This window comes from Anser brachyrhynchus, assembly GCF_964034855.1.
Source record: "Anser brachyrhynchus genome assembly, chromosome: 3".
NCBI classification, from domain to species: domain Eukaryota; kingdom Metazoa; phylum Chordata; class Aves; order Anseriformes; family Anatidae; genus Anser; species Anser brachyrhynchus.
This window is the reverse complement of record NC_137696.1, coordinates 72,705,352-72,723,653: the sequence shown is the minus strand read 5'-3', so window position 1 is coordinate 72,723,653 and position 18,302 is coordinate 72,705,352. Positions and strand designations below refer to the sequence as shown.

Sequence of the window (18,302 nt, the reverse complement as noted above, 5' to 3'; positions counted from 1 at the left end):
GCCACAAGTCGTATATCAAGAACTTCCCTGGAAGCAGTTCACAGGGAAGAGATGCCAGCATAGCCCTGAAAGAGCTATCAGCTTTGGCCTCAGTCTCAGCTGACTCTTCCCTTTGTCCAGCAGCATATTACCCAGCGTTCCCGATGTCATTGCGCTTCTGCAGATACATATCGCAGCTATGTTAAGTGACCTGGGGGCTCTGTTTGTACTTAATGAGCTTCCTATGGCTTAGGATTCACAAACTGGCTACTTTTCTAACATCTGAAGGGATGGGGTTCTCTTGATTCCTCCTGTTGAAAGTGTTGCTCTTTGCATTGAATATTTACACATTCACTGAGTTTCTCCATAGCCGTGAAGTTTAAGTATTCACCTAGGTTTGAGGAAAGCCATTTATTGGTAGGATATTTAATGCTAAGTATTCACAAAAGAGGAAAGTCTTCTTTCCCTTCCCCAATCTACACAAGTGGTCTAGTCATGAAGTTACTATCTTTCTCTATTTTGTAAAGCTGTTCCATTTGGCAATAGAAAAAAAGATTAAAACTATCTCATCCCATAACATCCTATACCTAATTTAAACATCCCTATGAGAGGTGAGTTCAAAAATTTGCAAACAGAAGATGAACTTGAACATGGACAAGTGCTTGAAGTTCTCTTTAATGGAGAAGATTTTCTTGTATAATAAACCAGATTAACTGAATACCAAATGGACCTAATCTTACCAATGAGCTCAGTAGATATTTGCTTAAATAAAGATCTCAGCGTAGCTTAGCTACGTACAAGTTAGCAACAAACTATACACAAAACACGCATTTAACTCCTGAGGGAATTTCAGTGCTGGAAACTTGGCAAACAGAAACTCCCATTTGGGTTGAGCAGAAGTACTGCAGGCTTCTGAGGATATGAATTTTTAATTCGGCTGCCCAAGTCTTTGCTTTTCCTGCTGTAATACTCTTGAGGCTAAATGAAACTCTGAAACATTTTTGCTTGGTAAGAGATATATTTCCTCATGGGATTAATGGGGTTTACCTACAGCCATTTTATTTTCTCTTGGGATCAAGGCAAATGTTCAAATAAATAATGGTGAGGCAGATTCTTGCTACCACTGACTGTCTGGATAATGTTACGCCATTATCTGCCAATGGCCAAATCCCTCCATTGCATTTATCTAACTATTTTAGTTTGGTGACACACCTTCCTGTCCTCACCCAAACAAAGGTAACTGCACATACAGCCATTTCCTCTTTGCCACAAATTGTAACAGTATTCAGGCCTGTCATTTAGGTCTGTAATTTAGGCCTGAAAATGAAGACTGTAGAGGTTTGCTGGGCTGAGAGACAAATATCTGTGGGCTAAACAATTGATCCCTGTTTTGATACAGACTGCATGGAAAAAGAAGCCACAGTAACTATTAAAATTGTTAAAACTGTGGTGATAATACCATCTATAGTAAATAGATGTTTATGCAAGTTTTTTTAATTAATAAGGAGCTATCTGGGAATTCGGTCTTTGTTATGCAAAGCTTTCTTCACTTTATCTATTCTCATTAATGGACACATTATTGAGTAACATTTATAAAAAATGGTTATTCTTTCTCAAATTGCTTCTTCAGTTCAAATTATGTGGCTTCATGGTGTGGGAATAGACAAGCATAAGATTAAAACCAAGCATGACATCAAATCCTCTTTTTTAAAAAGGGAAGCATTTTCATTTCAAGCTCCCTTTTTAAGGAAGAACCTCTAAAAAATATCTGAATCAATGAAATGTTTCAGGGATAATTCTCCTCTACTCCTTGTAAAGATTTGTTCCCCACAGTATATTTACTAGTTATTTGCAAACAATAAATCTGAAATCAATACTGGACACATCCTTTTCAAATTCAAAATGGTGATTGATTTTAGCCAGTTAAAAGACAATATCCAAACAATTCCTCGTCATCTTTTCAGAAAATTTATTAATACAGCTGGAAATAATCACCCATTGCAGGAATCCCCACAGTGCATCTTAAAGAAAACATGAAACAAAGAAAGAATCTTTCTGACCCACTGGATTGTTTCACACCATTGTAAAGGAAAGGTCAGCAGTCTTAGGCAAGTTTTAGACATGTGGCAATACCAACTTCATACTGCAAAAATGTATACAATACAAGCATAATCAATCTCATTTCTTTCATTTACCTCAGCAAGTGCACAAAAAGTGGAATCCCTGTCAAACTGCTGCATTTCCAGCACCTCCAGCTGTGATCCCACATGGCTGGAATTCCCATTAGCACTCAGAGCAATTACTTACCTGTAGACTACGGGTAGAATACATTTCTTTTATTTCACTTTGCCATCTCCGTATCCATTGACCTATGTACAAGTTCAAAATCCATTAATTTAAAGCGTGCCTTTGCTCAGAAAGTGAACACGAAACCTTACACTTCTGTGGTTTGCTTTTTGCAGACTCTCTGTTAAGTTCACTGTTTTCACTGGCAATGCAGGTTTCTCTGTTTCTGTTAATTCTTGAGACCTGTAGAGATGGCACTCTATACAGAAGGAACTCTCAATCCTACTGTACATTGTTTACGATGAAAAAATCTTTAATTTGGCCTTATTTACTTCCAATTTATAGAAACCAGCACAAGCCATGGCATTCCACATATTTCTTTTGAGTGTAATTTCACTTGAAAGACATTTGTTGTTGGTTATAGGCAATTTGTAAAAACTCAGTTAAAATTCAGGTAACAAAATTGATTTTACAAGTTTGGCTGCCCAACCTCATTTTTCTTATTGTATGTAAACATAGAGTATCTGATTGACTAGAAGGAACTTGGTTTTAGTGGGATGCAAATGTAGAACCTAAATGTTTAAAGAAATGATTCTGAGCAGAAATTCATTTTGAGCAGTGTTCTTTTACTTGTATAAGTGATTTTTTTAAAGATGGGTCTCTTTAAAGACTTTTTAAATGGTATTGCATTGATATAGTAAAAATAACATCATGCATTGACATCAAATTTGTTTCATCATGCATACATACCCACTTCAGTTAATAACAAAATGTTAGCCGTAACACGTATCTAGGTGCTGGAATTCCCTTACAGTGCAGGACACCCCATGAAAATATAGACATAGAGTCTATTATCATATATAAATATTTCTGTGGAAAGTAGAATGCAATGTGAAATGTGAATTTAATGTGAAAAGCTTAGCCTCTTGTTAAATCATCTCTCAGTCCACCTCTTTTTATCAGAATTCAGGTCACTGAAGAGAACCAAGAACGTTTACAGCTGTACAGAACCTAAACACCAAGCCTTATGTCAAACTTCAAAAAATGCAATTCATTTTTCTAAATACAAGCATATTCTGTATATCTCTTTTCTATTTGAAGATTACATGGCCTTTGGGGTATGAGGGCTTCAGATACCAGTATCAGTCACTGACACTTCCCTTTAATTAATTCATATCGACAGGCCAAGCCATCTTCCACTGAAGTCACTAATAATGTTCTCTTAATGGGACAAGAATTTAGTCCTTCAGGAAAATAACTTCTACATTCAGAAACTGTTTATTCATAAACTGTTCACTCATGAACTTTAAAGAGGCTTTCTTAGAAAATGATTCTGTTCTTAGGGTATATGAATCATCTCCAAATTCCCATTCTGACTTGTTCAACGACAACCTATTTACAAGTTAACAGCATCAGATAAAATTACCTCACCTAAATGATACACTTACAAAGATGCCTCTTATAAAGACATCTTTTTTATCTTTAGTCCCAGCTTCTCAGTCACAATCTTTTAATCAGTGGTTCCTGACAGCCTGCCTAGCATTGGACAATACTTCAGCACTGGGTATGGTATTTTGAACACTAACAAGTGATCACACCATGTATTTAAAGCACAGCTTGCTGGAATGTTGGCATTAATAGCCTGCCTCCCCCATCCACTAGCAATCAGTGACAGTAATTTCTGATTTTTAAAGGTACACTTTGCATTTCAGACTCATTAACATTTTCTTTCAAAGCAGTGAAAGTTGTTATTAATTAAAATGACAAAAGGTTTTATTAAAAATAACCAACACAAAGTGACTGTATAGATTGCTATGGGTGTGCATGATCCTGCAATGACAAAGATGAAGCAATTAACTTTAAAAGCAATCTTGCTGCAGACTGGGGCAGCTTCTCCTTGCCAGCACCTCAGTCTGTGCTATGCCAGTATTGCTTACTATGTTACTTTTGCAAAAATAGGAGACTGACTTTTGAAATGATTATTTCCATGGTATAAATATACATGAATACAGAAACACCTATCCAGGCAAACTCACTCTGGGCCTTTCAGTTGATGTTCTTATGTAGAAATTATTCATTTAGAAACAGGGTGCTGTGACGTCCACCACCAACTCCTATTAGTAATACTTTGCTGTAGGCTCTTTATGCAACTGGTGTGAAAGGACGCAGGTTGGAAGTGCATAAATTTCCCACCATGTCAGAGCCAATGTATTTTTTTTACTATCTGTAAGCTATTGATTAAGCCAATCAACTGAGAATTACAAAAATTGACTGTATAAGTTAAAATGTTATTCCCACATTTTTATTCATGGAGAATTCTCTGTGGGAAGTAAAATCAATTCCTAAGCAAATGGCAATGAAAAGAAAATGGAAAGTGTAGGATATGAAAACAGTAAGAAATGTGTGTATGCAACTGCTTGAGACCAGATGCTTTGCCCAAGATTGGACAAAAAAGCCCTCAAAGCCTAATTACAGATATAAAGAAAGACAGGAAAATTAACTGCCTTCTGCATATCTGATACAACTAAATGGGCTTTTGCTCTTGGTTTTGGTAGTCATTTTGCTACAATATATCCACTTTGGGCATTTCCAAACAGGCCCATTTACGTGTTATGTATTAGGCCAAGGAAGAACACCAAACCAAAATGCAAGTAACTCCTAAAAAGAGACACATTGCTAAATTCTTTTTACTTTTATCATCAGGGTTAATAGCCAGAGGATAAAAAGCCCATTCCTATTAGCTGTAAAAGCCATACTTACTGCTTAACAAATTGGACAGGCTTGAGGACCTTCTCTGTAAAAAAAAAAATGTTCTAGCAGTATAACAAGCAAAACAGTGGCATTTGAGATCTCTTGTTCTATACTAACAAAAAATTGGTCATGAAAGATCTCTAAAATAACTTACCACAGATGATTTAGCATGGCAGTGATTAAAACAACTGTGACAGCAATCAATTCCGCCAGTTCCTTTCCTTGTCTGTTTCCTAGAGCACATGAACAGAAAGACTTATTACCAAAGATATTTGCTTGTAGAGCAATTGATATCACTTCATGAATTGGTGAATGAATATTTACAACTCCCTCTTTAATGATCTTTTTATATTAGTATACTCCCTACTCCCTTTTAAAACTCTACAGAACAAGTGGCAACTTAAGTTTTAAAGAACTGCCAGAACCCACTAATTACATATATTGTTATATAGATACATTAACAGTGAGATAGATAAATAGATAAATATTTAGAGGTTGGGGGGGGGGAGGCCTTGCTGCTGGGGGCCCAGGGCAGAGCAGGTGGCAGCAGCACCAAGCTGTGCCAGACCCAGCAGCGGTTTGGAAACCAAGGGCTGAGCTTCATTTCCACTTAAATATTGAGCGAGGGATTTCACTGAAATTATTGCAACTCCTTACAGGCATGAGGGTAGCAGGATTTGCTGTGAACAGCCTGGAAAGGCTGAAACAACATTTGTTTTGTTTTATTTTAAAAGCTGTTAGTTTTTTCAGCTCCAAGAAAATTAAAGTGATGGCAAGGAATGTGACCGTGCAGATTGCCCGAACTGCTGTTAATTACTTTTTAATCACTGAAAATTAAATTAGGCTTGAAATATACATTATTTATTTCTTGTCTGTGTTGTACAAAGATAGTGTATATCAAATTATAATTACAAGAATATGTAATTACATCCTTATTAGAGACTGTAAGAAGGATATGCTGGCTGATGAACGTAGAATTTCTCGAATTTACAGCACAGTTTATTTAATTGAAACAGGAAAGGAGAAAATGGTGTAAAATATTATCCTTCATCCTAACTCACTTTGTTTATTGCTTTTCATTTTTAAATACCTCAGAGGGGCTGCTTAAATGTTTCCAGGTGTTGCAATAATTTATTTTCCTGCCAGTTTTACAATATGATGGACTGTCCTTGGTCACGACCATTGGGAAAGAGCCATCCTTAGACATCCAGGTGCTGATGAGCAGGGCCTAGGAAGCTCCAGGCAGCACAACTTGCAGGTATTCTGTTCTGCTCTGTAGCACTTCCATCACAGGTATAGATCTTTCTGGAATATATGGATACCTAGTATTTAGGAAATTGATCCCTTTTCGATTAACATAATAGCTTTCCTTTTAATGGCATTACATTTATTGCATTTTGAGGGAGCCCAACAGCATCGTGGACCTGCTTCCACAGAAGTCAGTGTTAGTATCTATATTAGGTCGAGGAAGAGGACTGGTCAGACCTGAGTATTTCCTAAACCTTTTATCACAGTATCGTCAAACAAAGGACACATTCAGAAGATTCAGTTTTCAGTGTTAAATGTTCGTCCTCTGAGACTGAGAAACTGGAAAGAGAATAAAGGAGCAGAATGTGACTGCTCCCAAGAACAGTGCCCTCTGACATGGCTTTCCATCCAGGCTAAACAAGAATTCGATCCTATTCTGTCCTACCCCACACAAACATTCTGTACCACACGCTTTTCTTGAAGTTCTCTTGTCCTTCCGTAATTTGAGTTACGATAAAAAAATCAGCTCTCTACTAAGGTGTTAAACCTCCAAAGCTTAGGAAGGTATTGTGATAAATTATGGATGTTGACTAGAGCTTTATTCACACTGCTAAGGCCAGCTGAGGTGTTGAAATGAGTGATCCTTTCAATTGGGAGCTTGGCATTTCTCTGTCAGTTGCTTTACTTTTTATTTTTATAGTGATGGTTTCTATTTAAACTGAAATAATTTGAGTCATTCTGTGTTAAAAATAATGGATTCTCCCTTTAAAGTTCTGCTGTGAGGCACGTAACTGCTGTTCCCATTGTTGATGCAAGCCTGAAAGCCTAGAAACTCTCTCCTTCCATCTTCTGGTGAAGAGGAGAAAAGAGTCCAGCCAAAGTGCACAAGCAAGACCCCGGGGGGCGTCCTTCTTACACCCTAGGGCAACGGGGCTGAACACAGAGAAAGATGGCAGAAGGCAGGGCAGGAACAGCTCGGCCGCTGGGTCTGGGGAAGGGGCAGCCCGTGGCCCTGCCCACTGACTGGCCAGGCCTTGGCTGCCCTGCAGCTGCGCCAGAGCCCTCGGTGAGCTGGGGGGCCGGTCCCCCAGGTGGGGGTGGGAGGAGGCAAGGGGCATGGGGACATGTGGGCAAGTGCTGCAGGACGGGAAGCTTTAAGAGTGAGACGAGCGTTACTGCAGGAGAAGATGGCTACGGCCTAACATGGGGGAGCTGGAGTCTGGTGGCCTGCTCGCTGATACGAGCAAGGTGGCCCTGGGCTACAGGGAGGAAGAGCGGGGATGAAGATGGGGCAGAAGAGGCTGTCTGGAGGGTACTTCAGGCTCCTGCAGCTTGACTGGCAGGATGCCATGAAGAGGGGAGTACCAGAAAAAAATGAAAATGATGGAGCTGGGGGCATTTGTTAATTTCAATTTAATATTTCAAACCTAGCCTGCCTGCTCCTGAAAACACCTCGCAAAATAAGCCATCCCTATAACTGGCAAAAACTTGCTTTCAAGGAGCAACCATTTGCAGCAAGCTACACGAAGAGCCAGGGGAAATGATGAGACTCTTCTTACTCTTCAGAAAAGCAGTATGTTTTGTGAATTAAACCAAATTGCCACCTCACAGACTTTTTTTTAAAAAAAGGTTATATCTATCCCTCTCCATTCAGTCTGCACAACTTAATCATCTTTGCTCTCAAATAAGGACTGAATTATACATCGACCTAAATTCTTCAGGAAGCAAAAAGCTGCATGTAAAAAAAGATCACTCAGAGAATCTGAAAGCTGATCACCTTGGTGAGCTGTGTTATCAGCTGGCAGTCATCGGGAATGGCAGTGCTACAGACTTTATTCCACACCTGAATCTCAGGTTAAAGTAACAGTAAATACTTGGTGGTCTTCCATGGCAAGTTTGGGATGCTTTTTTCCAACGAAGTGCTAGTGTGATACGCCTGCAGTTCCCTCTTGGACACTCCTGGACAGTGCCTCCATGAGTTTCCTTCATTGTAGAGGACTAGAGGGGATAAAAAGCAGTCATCTCGATTTCTCTAGTTTGCTTTCTGTTCCCCAATGTATCAGAAATGTCACAAAAACTGTGATTCAAAGTGGTTTGGCAACTGCTAGCAAATCTGGGTGAATACCCTGCAGAGTTCTGTAGTGTGCAGACAGTGCGTGTAAGAGGGGGAAGACAAGCGGTGTGTGGGAGGGAGGAAGCAAGCCTCCTCTCTACCACCACCACTCGAATTGCTGGGCACCCTTAATCCCTGAAGAAAAGCCTACAATAGACTGGGCGTTTTGTGGAACAGGACTTGATCCCCAACACGCAAGAAATGACCATCCTCCTCTGGACTACCAAAATGCCAAGGGCACAATGTAAGATGGACTAAAGCACTAACCTACTTTGACAAACACGTCTGCAACTGCTGCAAAGCCAAGCAGAGGCTGGATTAATATCTTGGAATTCCACAGATTTTCTGGTCGTTATTGGTCTAACAAGTAGGAATTTAACAATTTATCTAACGGCTTTTAAAATGCAAAGGCTTCTGAATGCCTCACTGAAGGGTGCAAGTGGATTCGCAGAAAAGATGAACAGGTAACACTGCTATGTGAAGGATCTAATATTGAAATAAATCCAGCACTAAAACACGTTTGATAAAAAGCAATAAATTCCTACAAACAGACATTAACTGGAAAAGAAACAGTATCTTTTTTCATTTTAAAAAGGTTCTAACTGCTGACCTTGAGCTTCACTGAAGACAAATGAAAGACAAGGGAAGAAACTTCATTTAAACAAATATAAAAGTGATTTGCAGCCCATTTGTTGACAGCCACGTAACACTGTCTGGCAAACAGCTACCAGTCTGGGTAGGAAATCTGTTCAATTAGAGCAGAAAGATGGCTACAGATGGAAGTGGTTGGATGGGAGGGAGCCCAGCCAGCCAGCGACAGGGTGGCTTCCACAGGAGTTCCAGGATCTGAAAGAAAATGGGGCCAAAATTTTATTCTGCATCAAAGCATAACAAGATTTTCAGCCATCTGTGCCCCGCTATTCTCCTGAGAGACAGCAACCTTTGACACACCAGCTTTTACTAGAAGAGGAGGAACGGCTAATTTGATTTCTAAGCCATTAATACTCATCTTTTCACTGCAGTGACGGGAAGTGTGACCTGTCATCTTTGCTTTCCCTGCTGCCTTGTGTTTGTGTAAAACTGGAGCATGGAATCGGATGCTGCTGCTCACACCTCACTGGAGTGATCTCCAAAAGGCTCTGCGCGCCCAGGACTAATAAGATGACAGATACAGAAATCTCAGGCCAAATTCAGTCCTATAGGGGCAGGGTTTACCAGCAGGTAAATCCACTCTTGGTACTTTGGAAGGAGTCATGCGTATTTACATAGGAGCTGAATGTGGTGCACACTTTAAAAGTTCCTCTATGAGCACTATGTATGCAATCTACAGAAACTAAAAGTGGTTTGTTTTCCTTTTTTTTTTCTTTCTACGTAGGGATGAGCAGGTTTTGCAAATAAGGCTGTATAAATAGACTCTGTTCCTCAGATAAAAAGATACAAGTGATGTCAACTTTATGGCAACTTTAATTCTTTATGACTCAACCACATATTCATAGAATCACAGAATGGTTTGGGTTGGAAGGGACCTTAAAGCCCATCTAGTTCCAACCCCCTGCCATGGGCAGGGACACCTCCCACCAGACCAGGTTGCCCAAAGCCCCATCCAGCCTGGCCTTGAACACCTCCAGGGATGGGGCATCCACAGCTTCTCTGGGCAGCCTGTGCCGGGGCCTCACCACCCTCTGAGTGAAGGATTTCTTCCTTATATCTAATCTAAATCAACCCTCTTTTAGTTTAAAGCCAATCCCCCTTGTCCTGTCACCACACTCCCTGACAAAGAGTCCCTCCCCAGCCTTCCTGCAGGCCCCCTTTAGGCACTGTAAGGCCTCTATAAGGTCTCCCCGGAGCCTTCTCTTCTCCAGGCTGAACAACCCCAACTCCCTCAGCCTGTCCTTATAGGAGAGGTGCTCCAGCCCCTCGATCATCTTTGTGGACCTTCTCTGGACTCATTCGAATACGTCCATGTCCTTCTTGTGCTGGGGGCCCCAGAGCTGAACACAGTGCTCCAGGTGGGGCTCATGTGAGCAGAGCAGAGAGGGAGAATCACCTCCCTCGGCCTGCTGGCCACGCTTCTGTTGATGCAGCCCAGGATACGGTTGGCTTTCTGGGCTGCAAGCACAGATTGCCGACTCATGTCAGGTCTCTCATCAACCAACACCCCCAGGCCCTTCTCCTCAGGGCTGCTCTCAATCCGTTATTGGTAATTTTATTTCAGAATTGCACTTTTTCTTCTGTTCAGTTCAGTGGGATGGAGCACAAAGTGTTACTATGGAAGCATCCATGAGCCCGGATTATTCAAGGGAACTGCTGTAAGTAATCTGAACCCTCACAAATTACTCACTTTCTGCTCTTTCACTTGATCCTCCAATTCATCGGCCAAGCAAAGACCATTATCAGCTATCATCCTAAACATATTTTTATAAGTGTTGGAGCAGTTAAGTGTTTTAATAACCCATATATTTTTAATAGAGAACTCCCAGACGGGTCTCACTGAAGCATGCATGTTGCAGCAAAACTTTCCAGCATTTGTTGTGGGTTTCTTAGGGCATACAGATTTAAAAAGGGAGTTTTCAGATGACTTATCACTGCTAATATCTGTCATATTTAGTGAGTTCACAGCGTGACAATTCCTCCGTGTAGATTGTTACTATGCTGGCATGCCTGAGGCAAGTATAAAAGTATGAACAAAAGAAGGAGAATATGAACAAAAGAGAAAGGAAGGAGAGAAGGGGAAACAAGCCACAAGCAGGACTATATGTCAGTGATGCAGCTGAGCACTGCTGTTCAGACCCATTGGTGGGGGCTGTGGTGAAAGCACTGGCTAATCGTCTCGGTGCGTAGTGCGATGAGCGTGGATTTAAAACGTCTCCAGGGCCTGCATTCTGTCTCTGCTGAGGCTTCCACTGTGGCTACACCCTGAGACGTGACAGGTGGCAGTAACCATCAGGAAATACCTGACACGGGAAAGAGTTTTATTTTTTTAGATGAGCCTGCAATAAGATGAGGACAGCAGCAAGGCCAACTGAATGGAAGCAGACTACAGAGAAAAGCTTGGTTTCCTGTCCTGGAGTGAAGCCCTTGCACGTCCGTGAACAAGTATTTTATGACTTTTAGAAATGAAGGGCGCTCCGAGGTTGGACTCGTTAAACTAGAAGAGCAGAGAGTGGAACTGGAGACGCTGAGGAATGCTGTAGAGTGGGCCCACCTCTGGACTGGATTCCCTGAAGATCCACGTGAGGAAGTTGGGTCTCATTACCACAGAAGACTAAGACAGGACGAGCTGTCTTAGCTGGGCCCAGGCCTGAGACGGGGATAAAGAGGTGCCATATCAGCACTGTGTCCAGCGTGCCCAGTGGCTATGACATTCTGGGACTTTGGCAAGCTTCAGGGTGGATTTCCTTCTTAAAAATACCTAGTAATGCTAGAAGGGAAGACTTAGTTCATTTGGTATAGAGCTCCCACTTTCGGTGGGAGCAGGAAGAGAGCCCGCAGTCGTTGTGCACATGGACAGTAGCACCTTTCTGTCCCGACCTGTGAGCCAGTCTTGAAGGTTTAATGTTATCTGGGGAAGCTAGCACTGTGTTTGTACTCCAAGTTTGAGTTGCACGGCTGCAACAGAGCTGGTTTTAAATTAGGTACTTGCATGCAATTAGGAGGACAGCTGTGGAAGTGAAGAAATCAGTGTGTTGCAATGTCTACCTGAGACACTCGGTAGGTTGTCAAGCACTTAGCTTTAACATCTCTTTGGTATGTCTACGTTAATTGTAATAACAACATATTTTATCATAGTTCTGGTTATTTACCTTTAGACAGTATACTGCTCATTTACTCAGAACATAACTAGTCCTGTTGCCCTTTACAGAGCAGGAATCAGAGTAACATTAGACATCCTCATCAGCCAGCACTGGACGACATAGCCCAGCACTTATTTAAACTTTGCTTTGTGCCTAGGGTATTCAGTTACTAAAAAGAGCTTGATTGCTTCTTTTGTTTGCCTCTTATGCCCACCAGCCTCAGTTACAATTTAGCTATCTCCCCAGCTGAACAATGCTAATGACTTTGAAAGGCAGTTAAGTGGATGATAAATTCCAATTAGCAGGTAAAAACCTTGATTTAAACTGTGGCAGCGCATATCTTTTTTTAGTTTCAACTACTTATACAAATGACTAGCTGTATCTGTTCAGTGCACAGAGGAGATGACCCCACACACACCACCAACATTTCTAGCTTCCCCCCCAACAAAAACAATCTCCTACACCTTCCAAGGGTATTAGTAGGGAAAAAAACAAACATGGAAACGCGTCCTTGCAAAATGCGCTGGTGTCATCCCCAACTGGGTTAGTAAGTTCTAGTGTGATCTCCCAGCCCTAAATGCACCGGGGGGAGAAAAATCAGTGCAAGTGACTGTATCCACAATGGATGCAGTTCCATGTGATCACGGCTAAAAGAATTATTACAGGCGATGATTAGAGCCATCACAAAAGGCACTGAAGTGTTGCTGTTTCTCCTGTTGCATTGTACAAGAGAAAGTGGTCGGCATGTGAAACAGAAACAAATGCCTTTAAAAGTGATAAAATAAACAGGGAGGTCAGGCAGCTACAGAGTATTTAGATGCTAAGTAGATAGTGATTGTTTTTAGATCTGTTTTGCTTGTAACTGGTTGTTTCCAATTCAGTAGCCAAAAGCATGACCTGAAATCTTGTTTCAACAATCTTGTTTTTAATGTTATCATTACACTTGCCTTGTGTTATGAGAGAAAGATGTATTGCAGCGAGCAGGGCAAACAGCCATGCGACAGCAGCATTCCACAGCACGCAGTGTTTACGGATACCCTGAGATACCATCACGAGACCCAGATGAGAAGCACTTTCTGAGAAGTTAATGCAGGCCAGTGAGAGCATTAATTAAATCTGGTAGGAGGCTTTAGTACCAGAAGTTCCTTTTTACATGCGAAAATCATTGCCATTCTCCCAGGGGAGTAAACTGTTTGAAACGCACTGTGCAATTCCAGGTGGACCCTAAATCACCAAACATGGTAACAATTTTAAGATAAAATCTTGGTCTTCTCATTCTTTTAAAAACAGTCCAACCTCTACATTCTGGGGACAGAGGGAACTCCCAGAGATGATTTCTTTATAGATCAGCATGAGTTTTGCTTTTGGTTTTGGTTATTGTAAAATTTGTTTAAGTCTTTTTCTTGTACTGGCCAGAGTTGATGACTGATCAGACGTGCGATACTGATTCCTATTTCCTGGTTTAGAATTATACTCTAACCAAAGCCAGACATTAGTGTTTAGGTCAAGGGAAGGTGAAACAACCATAAGTATTTACAAAAAGAGGAGGAAAATGGATGGGGGACATGCAAAAAATTCCACCTGTGCTATTGAGCAGTCTGTACTGCACTGCAGGAGGTAACACCATGAAGGACTCCACGGAGGAAAACCTTCAGCGTGCTCTCGTGGTGTAGGAGTTGTTTCTCTTCCTTTTCCTCCTCCCAGATAAACAAGTCGCAGGGCATGTAGGAGACAGGCATTATTTGCGTGAACAGTTCTGCTGCCCTGGCCCAAGGAACGATCAGAAAAGTAACGGGTGCTCTAAAAAAAACATATTCTTAGAAACCACGTCATCTGAACAGATGCACTGCTGTTAAAGTTCACTGGATAAGCTAGGTTTTATTTTCTACAGCATCTCTTTAAATACAGCAACAAGAAGTCAGCAGGTCCGTGGGTACGTACCCACTGGAATGTTTTGCTGAGCATTAATAACTACACAGCGCTAGGTTCCAGCTACATGGGCCAAAACAAACACAAGATAGTTTTTGGTTTCAATCCTGCACATAACCTCTGGGAACTGCAGTGAAACTTCCTGTTTTCCTTGCTACCTACCATGCTTTTCACAGCCTGCAAATGCAAGCTAGTGAAGAGCTTCGACAGAATTATAGCTGGAAGATCACCAAGAAGCAAGAAAGCAGCTTCAGAGTAATGCAAACAGCTTGAAAAGCCTGCCTGTGAAATACGGGCAGGGAAAGGGTCTTGTGAAAAAGACACCATTCATCCCGGATCCCGTTTCGAAGTGGATGTACCAAACCAGCAAGGGCCTCGTGCTGAACTTCAACACAAACTGTACTCCAGCAGCCTCCTGGCTCTCCATGGGCATCTCCACCATACTCTGTGGCTGTGGGCACTGACAGGAACAGAAACGTTGTCTCTGCACTGTAATTTTAAATGGAGTTGGAAACAGACTCTCAATTTACTGAAGACTGGTAGTTCACTTACAAATACTTTGACTGGGCTTCAGCTGTTGTTACTTTGCTTCCTCTTTGCCTTTGCACATTCTCTGTCACTTTCCAAGGGAAGGCGAGCCTGAAGCACTGAGAATGCCCGTTATTGGTTTTGTAAAGAGCAGACTTCCACATTGTAAAAAAAAATAATGATAATGTTGAACAAACCCCTTGATGAGCAGTGGTCTACTATTTGTCATCAATCCAGAGTCAGTAGTGAGGGACAGCAAAGTCTTGAACAATTCAGTGCTTCTTCATGTACAAAAATTGAACTCGACTGGGCTTCAGAAGCTGCTGCTTTGCTGTATGACAATTAGTTCCCGAAGTCTGTGAAATAACTTAAACTTTGCTGACAGCCCGGCGAGTACAGCCATACAAGCAACGCAGAAATTGAACTACTTTTCACTTCATTTCTTTACATTAAATGGAGGGGGGTGGGGGGATTACCCATTTATTAGTAGCACTGAAACCATCTCACACTCACAGGCAAATTAAGAAGGCTTTGGTCTGAAAAATAATAATCACCATCTTTCCCTACAGTATATAAACCTCTTTAAATTTGCTCCACTTTTTTGGGCCCCAATTCAGCAGAAAACTAGGACACTCATTTATGACCCATTTTCTGCTATTAGGAATAAACTGTTTTGCATTAGTAAGAGATAATAGAGCCCAGTGCTGTGATAACAGGAAAGACAACGTATTGACATTCGTTGCAATAAAAACAGGTGCACAGAAATCTTTTTTTTTTTTTTTTCCAGGTTCTGGGAAGCAGATGGTCATTATGCCACTACAAATAAATGCCAAGAGATGTTAGGTAGAATTTTTTTCCACACATCATGTTTTTTTATCCGTGCTCCAAGGCTTCATTTAATCACAAGAGCAATTATATTTCTTGCAGAGATTCCAAATGCAAGGGATTTCTAAAAGGCGGTGATTAACAAGGCCATCACTGAGTTCAAATTAAAAAATGCTTTCAAAACATATCATTGCCAAAAGCACGTCTACGGTTTTAAAATGAGTATTATCTAATTATCTAATTATTCATTCCCACCAACATTACAAGTGTAGGGGGCTAGAAATTCTGAATCCCTCCCTCCAAAATAAATGAATAAATAAATAAATAAATCGCTCTGCTTAGGCAAAGAAATGAAAAGCGGCCAACTGCTGTTTCGTTTCTACTGTAGTCTGACTTTTCAGGAGATTATTGTCAATTTGAGTCAGCCCACGCCTCCGAAACACTGAGGTAAGCACCAAACGATGGCATTTAAGCCGGAGCAAGTTGATGTGTTTGGTGTGCCGTCTAGTGTTAGATCTTCTCCACCCACACATCACAGCTGCTCATGAGTGCAAGACAATTAGAGCATCTCCTTTTTAATGTCCACGCGTCTTTCACAAGGCTCTCCCTGGAAGACCTCCTCAGCCAGCACATGGTGCGCTTTGGGTGTTGCTGCTGGTGACAAGGGCTCCCAGCTACTCACATCTCATCACGTTAATCACCTTCACATCCTGCTCCTGTAGTCATCCCTAACTCTTCCTACCACCAGTTCCACATTACAGTTGTGTGCCCTTCCCTCTTTTTGCATCTACACATGCACAAGAGCAAGTTAATGGCCAGAAAATCAACAAGTCATCAAGTAGACAAGGAGTCTGGGGGAGCATTAGCAAGAACTGTCACACCTGTTGCCATGCCCTTCCCTCAGCAGCTATTTCTTCCCTTTTTACCAAGCTACCTATCTTTACTAAATAAATAATTACACAATTAGCAGGAACTTACACGTGACATGGACTCCACCACACAAATCTCTGCCACCAGCAGGCTTCAGCTCCAGGTGTGCCCTGGAGCTCCTTGGAGCTGGCTGCCACCATGTCAAGGTTGCTCGGCACATCCTTTCCGACCTTCTCCTGCATTTCCTCATGTGTCTTTGGCATACTCAACATCTGTGGGAGCCTTTGCTGCAGCATTCACACTTGGTCCTGTCCGTGGTTTGAGAACTCACGAACGTCTCATCTGCTTCTCTCCCGAGAAATATCCCCAGTTTATTCACTCCCTGCCATAGCAGGTCTCTCTCCTGGACTAAGCAGCATCCATTGTGGGGTCCTGCCCTTTTCCACTCCTCCACATCACCTTAGTCTCTGTCTCTCTATGCCAGAACAAGCACTTGCACCAAGACCTCTCACTGCTGCCTCACAGATTTCCTTGGCCTTGATGTGCTGACACATTTTCCCCTCCTCCCTTTTTTGCCAGTTTCCTGCAGCATCTACTCATGTTGTAATAGCCTTGTTCAGCTCAGTGATATTCAAAACCTGGGCTGGGTAGGCCTTCTGTCAGATCATATATCATGGTATTTTTACGCATATTTGTCCTGGTCATTCCATGTCCCTTCATCCTCCCCAGAATCTGTATAACTGCAAGGAGTTAAAAAATGAAAAGAAAGTGTACAGAAAGTTGGGTCTTTTTTTCATCAGTCTCCTTTTTCATCAGCTATCCTTCTCTTTGACGCTCCTATAACCCTCGGTGGAAGTGGTGCTTTTGTGGAGCATCCAGCTGGCTGCTCTCCCCCAGGAAGCAGGGATGTGTGCCAAGGAGCATGGCTGGGCAAGGCTGAAAAACCCTGTCTTAAACTTCTTTTATCACTGCTGAGGCCTCCAGCAAGGGCCATAACCATGTGACAGGATGCGGAGTCCAGAACAGAGAAGGAAACGCTTCTCTGCCAAACAGTACCTGTTGGACATCTCTCTCCTAAAAAGTAAACCGCCAGTCGACAGCATCTCAGATATTCATGCCCTATAAGGCCCTGAAAGGAGAGTGAAGCTATCCTATTAGCCTAGCTATAGGGAGGCCAGAATTCACAAAGCAGAAATATCAGTTGGGAAAGACAAGCGAGTAGAGAATGGTGTTGTACTAGTATACACTATTTAACAGACTAGCCTGATTTTTGGTAAAGCTGCGGCAAGCAACAAGAGCAAACCAACTCAATATAGGCAGATGTTTCTGGAACAAAACATGACGTCTGCATTGTTGTCTGCAGACTTGCTATTTCTACCTGGAGAATACCTTTGCCAGCCTGACTGAACATAAATACAGCACTACCAAGGAACTTAATAGAAGCTTATGTCCCTGGCTGGGAGAGTTAATTGTCTTTGTAGAGGCTCATATGCTGTCGTGTTTTGGATTTTTGATGGAAAAAAATGTGCCAATAACATTTTGTTTAACATGGGACAGATTCTCTCTCCACAATATTAGGTAATGCTGCTTGTAATCTTGAGGACAAATGCTCTGAAGTTGTTGTGCATGTGTTTTTTTATTACCGGCTGTGACAGCAGAGTCCTATAATGCATAAAAAGATATACACAAACCAAAACAAACAATAGAACAACACATGAAATATTTCTTAATTTTCAGCTTTCTGTGCTTCTCCAGACCAGAAATAAGTATGTATAAAACACACTTTTCTTATTCCCCTGGTTTTATTGCTAACATATGTATTTCAGACTGGATCCAAAACTCACTGAGTTAAAAAGAGCTTCAATACAAAGAAAATGGCCTCAGAGACCGAACTATTGACATGCACACTTTGAAAACCTCATGTGTGAAGCTTTGAGCTTCTTTGACTTAAAGCTTAAAAAGATAGAGAACAAGAATAG

General features: G+C 41.6%; 1 protein-coding gene across 2 annotated transcripts in view; it reads right to left on the bottom strand.

Annotated features, from left to right (window-relative positions):
- Positions 1–534: 534 nt before the first annotated feature.
- The window catches only part of LOC308193562 (uncharacterized protein), a 37,164-nt gene continuing 19,396 nt past the window's right edge, over positions 535–18,302 (bottom strand). The window contains exon 4 of one of the 2 annotated variants that reach the window (XM_080588388.1): positions 535–5,249. In XM_080588388.1, coding sequence (XP_080444514.1) covers positions 5,167–5,249 — 83 coding nt within the window. In that variant the 3' untranslated portion in view covers positions 535–5,166. Of the gene's footprint in view, positions 5,250–5,849; positions 17,986–18,302 lie in introns of those variants that run through there. The other variant, XM_080588389.1, reaches the window with a different exon arrangement.